Here is a 5,591-nt window from a genome sequence, read left to right on the forward strand (position 1 = left end):
TTAAATAATTTATAATTTATGGATAATAAAAAATACTATGTGATAATAGTATAAAAAAATACAATGTGTTAAATGAGAATTGTCCGGTATTAATAATTTTAATTTATATATATATATATATTTTTAATTTTAATATATAAAAATAATATACTATTTTAATTTTTTATTGATTATTTTAAATTTTATTTTTATTATTTTTATCTATCAAAATTTTTAATAAAAATTTTATAATAGAAATAACTAAAATCTATCTATATAATATAGATTTAAATATATAAAATTAATACATTTTAATATATTATAAATTCTTTTATAATAATAGCTATTATTTATAATTTATATATAAAAGAAAATATTACATGACAGTATTATGAATAATAATGTCACGTATTATTTACATGACAATATTATAAAAGAAGATGACACGATGCACATAATTATTAATAATTTTAATTTATATATTTTTTTAATTTTAATATATAAAAATAATGTAATATTTTAATTTTTTTATTAATTAATTTAAATTTTATTTTTATTATTTTTTTCTTTCAAAATTTTTTTAAAAAATTTTATCATAGAAATAATTAAAATTAATCTATATATATATATATAATTATTATAAGATTATTTATAATACATTAATATATATTAATTATATATCCTTTTATATATATATATATATATATATATATATATATATATATAAAAGGATATATAATTAATATATATTAATGTATTATAAATAATCCTATAATAATTATTATTTATTATAATATTAATAAAATAATTATTAAATAATTTACAATTTACATGCTAGTCATGTATTAATATTACTAAAGAGGATGTCATTAGTATACACATTTCAGTCTCTCTCCTCGCAGTCTACCCCCAGTTTCGCATTTCCACAGCCAAATATGGCATTCAACACTCGCTGTCTCTCTTTTCTCCTCCTCGTCCTCGCCGTCTCCACAGTCGCCGTTTTTGTAAGTTCCTCCTTAACCGCCTCTTTCATCGATTTTTACTAACCTTTTTTTTCCACAAAATATGCAGGCCGATGAAGATTGCGTGTATACGGTGTACATAAGGACCGGGTCGATCTTCAAGGGAGGAACGGACTCCATCATTAGCGTCAGGTTCTACGACGCCTACGGCGAGGGGGTGGAGATCCCGAACCTGGAGTCCTGGGGCGGCCTGATGGGCCTTAACTACAACTACTTCGAGAGGGGCAATCTCGACATTTTCAGCGGGAGGGGACCTTGCCTGAGCACTCCGGTCTGCGCCTTGAACTTGACCTCTGATGGAAGCGGACCACATCATGGTTGGTACTGTAACTACGTTGAGGTAACCATCACTGGTGTCCACACGCCGTGCTCGCAGCAGCAGTTCACTGTCGAGCAGTGGCTGGCCCGTGATGCGCCACCGTATGAGTTAACGGCCATCAGAAACTATTGTCCATTGGATCTCGTTGAACTTAAAGGTCGAGATGGGGTAAAAGTCAAATCTGCAGCCGTATGATACGTTTTTATGGTATTATTATTGGAGATGATTAAGAGAGATGTTTTTGGTCTGTACGTGAATCTGATATGGCCTTAGCGCCGTATGTAAGCTGTCATTAATAATAATAAAAGGGCTGTAGCTAAATTGTCATTACTCTCTTTAATAGTCATTAATGGATCTTATCGGAGGCAATACAGCGGTATTGATTGATGGATTAGGTGCTAAGAACAACACTTGAACGGTGTTAAGGGAGACAAGTGTTGAACTCTGAATGGACCCTTTTTTTTATTTTTTACTTTTTTTAATCAGAAAAATACATCACACAGAATAAAATTTTGGTCTAAATCTGAAGTTTAATTTTTATTTACTTCGCTTCGAAAGAAGCTCGAGTTTCTGACGATTTATTTCATAAATTTTATATAAATTAATATTTATTTTTACAAAAATAATGAATTGAAATGTATATTAAATTATTTTTTATTTTACGTTATTTATTTTTTAAAAATAATTATTAACAAAATAAAATTATACTGTAAAAATAATGATACTTCAATATTGTAAAAAAAAAAACACTATATGCTTCTTTTTTTTTTTTTTTAAAGAACTTCATTAAATGAAAATAATTAATTTTATTGAATTTGGAGTAACTATATTTTATAGCTCATATCGGTGAATATTTAGTCAATATCTAGTTTTGTTTTAAGAAACTTACTCCTTTTTTATTTGTCACTAATTATAAAATTAATTAAAAATAATAAACATAAACTTTTTAGTGATCCAAATATAGTTAGAATAAGCATATTTTATATTTAAAAAAAATTATTAAACGCTTATTTCATTAAAATTTTATTGAATTTCGATTATTCTTTTTTAAAGTGTCAATTTTTTTTTATAAATTTATTTGCAATTTATTTTGGCATTACAAATTTTTTATCAGATAATTAATCATATTATATAACACCAATAATATAAAGTATTTTAAACTTAGGTGTCTTAACACATATTTTGATAATAATAAATAATTAGTGTACTACAATAATATTGAAAGTATTTATCATGAGTTTGCATGCTCCAAATTCAAAATTATCAAATTACTTCAATTCAATGTTAAAGAAAAGCGAGATAAGAAAGTAAATTTTTGTGGAATCCTATAATGTATTTATATCTTGCGAATCTCATTTAATTAATTGTGTTGGTCAAGTCTAAGTATTACAAAGAAAATATTGTTTAACTTAGTTTTCTCCTAATTTTTGATAAGGGGGAATTAAATAAATTTTTATTATTTCAAAAATGAAAAATTAATTTTGAAAAGTGTTTCAGTTAAAAAATAAATTGAACTAGCTTTCTAATACTTCAAATGGATTGAAAATCTGATTTCTTAGTCAAAAGTTATGCATTTTTCAAGTTTTTGGAAAAAACTTGATAGAATTGACTTAGACAGCTGAAGTGGGGGACTTAGACAGTCAAAGTATGTTTTTTAAAAATGATTTTTTGATAGAATGAATTTTGATAGCCAAAATAGGGGACTTCGACAGGTGAACCTAAGTTTCTAAAAGCCGTTAAAATGCGTTTTTAAGTGGTTAAATAACTATTTTTGCATTTAGTACACCTCAACGGTCATATTTATGTCAAAACTATAAATATAAGATGTTTTTCATATGAAAAAATTACAACAACCATTTATTTGTGAATTTATTATATTAAAACTTCTTTCACACTTTCTCTATAGAGAACTTGAGTCAAAGTATTTAATCCATTGTGCTTTTTTTTTTAGTTATAATTTCTTTATTGTTCCGAGATAAAGAGTGAGGTTATTGAGTAAAAATGGTTATAGAGCATTAAATTGCTATTGAGTAAAGATGGAAAGATGGTATATAAGAGTGCTTTGGGTTTACACTCATGGTTGTAAGGATTTATAAAAGTGCTATATTCTTAGGGGTTTGATCTTTACCTAAAGAAGATTGTTATAGTGGAGTGAAATTCTCAAGGAGAGCCTTAAGGAGAGGGAATGTAAGCTTGGGATAGCCGAAACTTTATAAATCAATTGTGCCTTCATTCTTCTTTCCTCTTTTTGTGTTTCAAGTCCCTTAAATTTAACCCATCTCCTCCAAATTTTAAAGAACCCAATTCACCCCCTCTTAGGTTGTTGCAAGAGACAACGAGGTGAAAGTCATGGAATTTTTTTCTTCATTTGTTTGGAAATATTCAAAACGATATAAACAAAAGGAATAAATGTATGCTTGAGGGTTTGAATCAACAAAGCAAAAAGGTTTTAATACAACTACTACAATGTAGGCTGAAACATAATATGCTCTCTACTTTAAAATACATTCATTATGAAAAATAATCAGTTTTGCAACCAATTGAAATTATTTGCTATTAATAATTAATTTTACAATCGATCTGTGATTTCATTTTTTTTTTGTAAAATAGTTAATTTTTAAAAATTTAAAATTTGATTCATGAATCAGTTGTTATTGACAATCAATTTATAGTTTATTATTAAATTGGTTGCTAATCAATATTAGAAAAACCTTAAATATACAATTTAGCAATTGATTTCTTAACCGGTTGCTATTATTTTGATTAGTAATTATTATTGGTAATTTGTTTTTTTATGTTATTTTTATATTAATTTTGTAGCACTAATATTTCATTATTAAATTATTATTTTATTAATTTTTAAAATAATTTATTTAGGAGAAATTTTTATTTATTATGTGAAACTTAAATTTTTTTTTTTGAAATGATTGGTTGCTAAGTCGGTTGTAAATAGCAACTGATTTAGAAAGAGATTTCAAAATTGTTAAACTAAAGAAACTAATTTTTTTAAAAATTGATTTCAGTTGCTAAATCAATTGCTAGTAACAACCGATAATTTTTAATCAAAAATTTTATTTTTTTTAAAATTTGATTATTTTAGCAACCGATTTGATTTTCAGTTGCTATTTATAACTGATTTTCAATTGTTAAATCGGTTACAGTCTCATTACAACCGACTAAATCAGTTACTAAATTAATTATTAAATCGATTAGTAATCGATTTTAATAGATTAACAATCGATTCGATTGGTTGGTAGCTAATCCTTTTTTTTTAGTGGTTAAAGTAAATACAAACCAATTAGTGAAGCACACATCATCAACTTTTTTCAAAGGCGTGTGAACATAGGAAGAACATAGTGATAGCTTGCCATATTAACAGGTGAACCAACATTTCAAGACGTTATGTAATCCACACTTTTACTCTCAATTCACGAGAGTTGATATGCTCTGATAAGTCCGATGTATAATTTAGAGGCATTGACTTTTTAGTTATCCCAAATCAAATTAGAATAATCTTTCCTAATAATTTAACACTTTTTATATATAGTCTTCACACCACATGTTGTATAATTTTATTTATTATTTTATTGTACAAGGATTTAATTTTAACATATAATCATTTATTTATTTAATTAATTTATTCAGCTAAAATAGAAAATATTAATTATATAATATTATTGTGAGGTTTTAAAATATATTATACTCTTTATTATTTTAAAAATTAGCCAATTTTTATCTTTATAAAAAGTATAAAATTTTTAAAAATTATAATATTTTATGTTGTTAATAAATTAAAAAAATTAAAACATTATAAAAGTTTAAAATTTTAAAAATAATGATGAAAATTTAGAATTTCATTATAAAAGAATAACGAGTGGAATCATTAATATTTTAAATTTTTATAATTTATATATAGGAAAATACTGAAGTACACGAATCAATTCATGTGAAATGGTACAAAAATTATACCGCATGGTCAGATATTAAGTGACCTTACATTTTAGAAATAATAATAATAATAATAATAATAATAATAATAATAATAATAATAATAATAATAATAATAATAATAAATTTAGTTTTTTAAAAATATTAAATTGGATGAATTTACAAAATAATTTTACGTTTTACGTTGAATGATTAGATTTCGATTTTTCATTAATATAATTTTTAAAAATTTAATTATTATTTTATATGCAATATAAAAACAAAACATTTACTTTTTTTTTTTTAAATAACTCTAGCATGATTTAAAAATATAATTGTGGATA

At 24.3% G+C, this 5,591-nt stretch overlaps 1 protein-coding gene across 1 annotated transcript; it reads left to right on the forward strand.

Annotated features, from left to right (window-relative positions):
- Positions 1–858: 858 nt before the first annotated feature.
- LOC110661926 (PLAT domain-containing protein 3) lies at positions 859–1,650 on the forward strand. Its single transcript, XM_021820761.2, has 2 exons — positions 859–983; positions 1,051–1,650. Exons 1-2 carry the CDS (start codon positions 915–917, stop codon positions 1,513–1,515), a joined length of 534 nt encoding a protein of 177 aa, XP_021676453.1. The 5' UTR covers positions 859–914; the 3' UTR covers positions 1,516–1,650.
- Positions 1,651–5,591: the final 3,941 nt, after the last annotated feature.

The sequence above is a fragment of the Hevea brasiliensis genome, chromosome 10 (assembly GCF_030052815.1).
Source record: "Hevea brasiliensis isolate MT/VB/25A 57/8 chromosome 10, ASM3005281v1, whole genome shotgun sequence".
Lineage (NCBI taxonomy): Eukaryota > Viridiplantae > Streptophyta > Magnoliopsida > Malpighiales > Euphorbiaceae > Hevea > Hevea brasiliensis.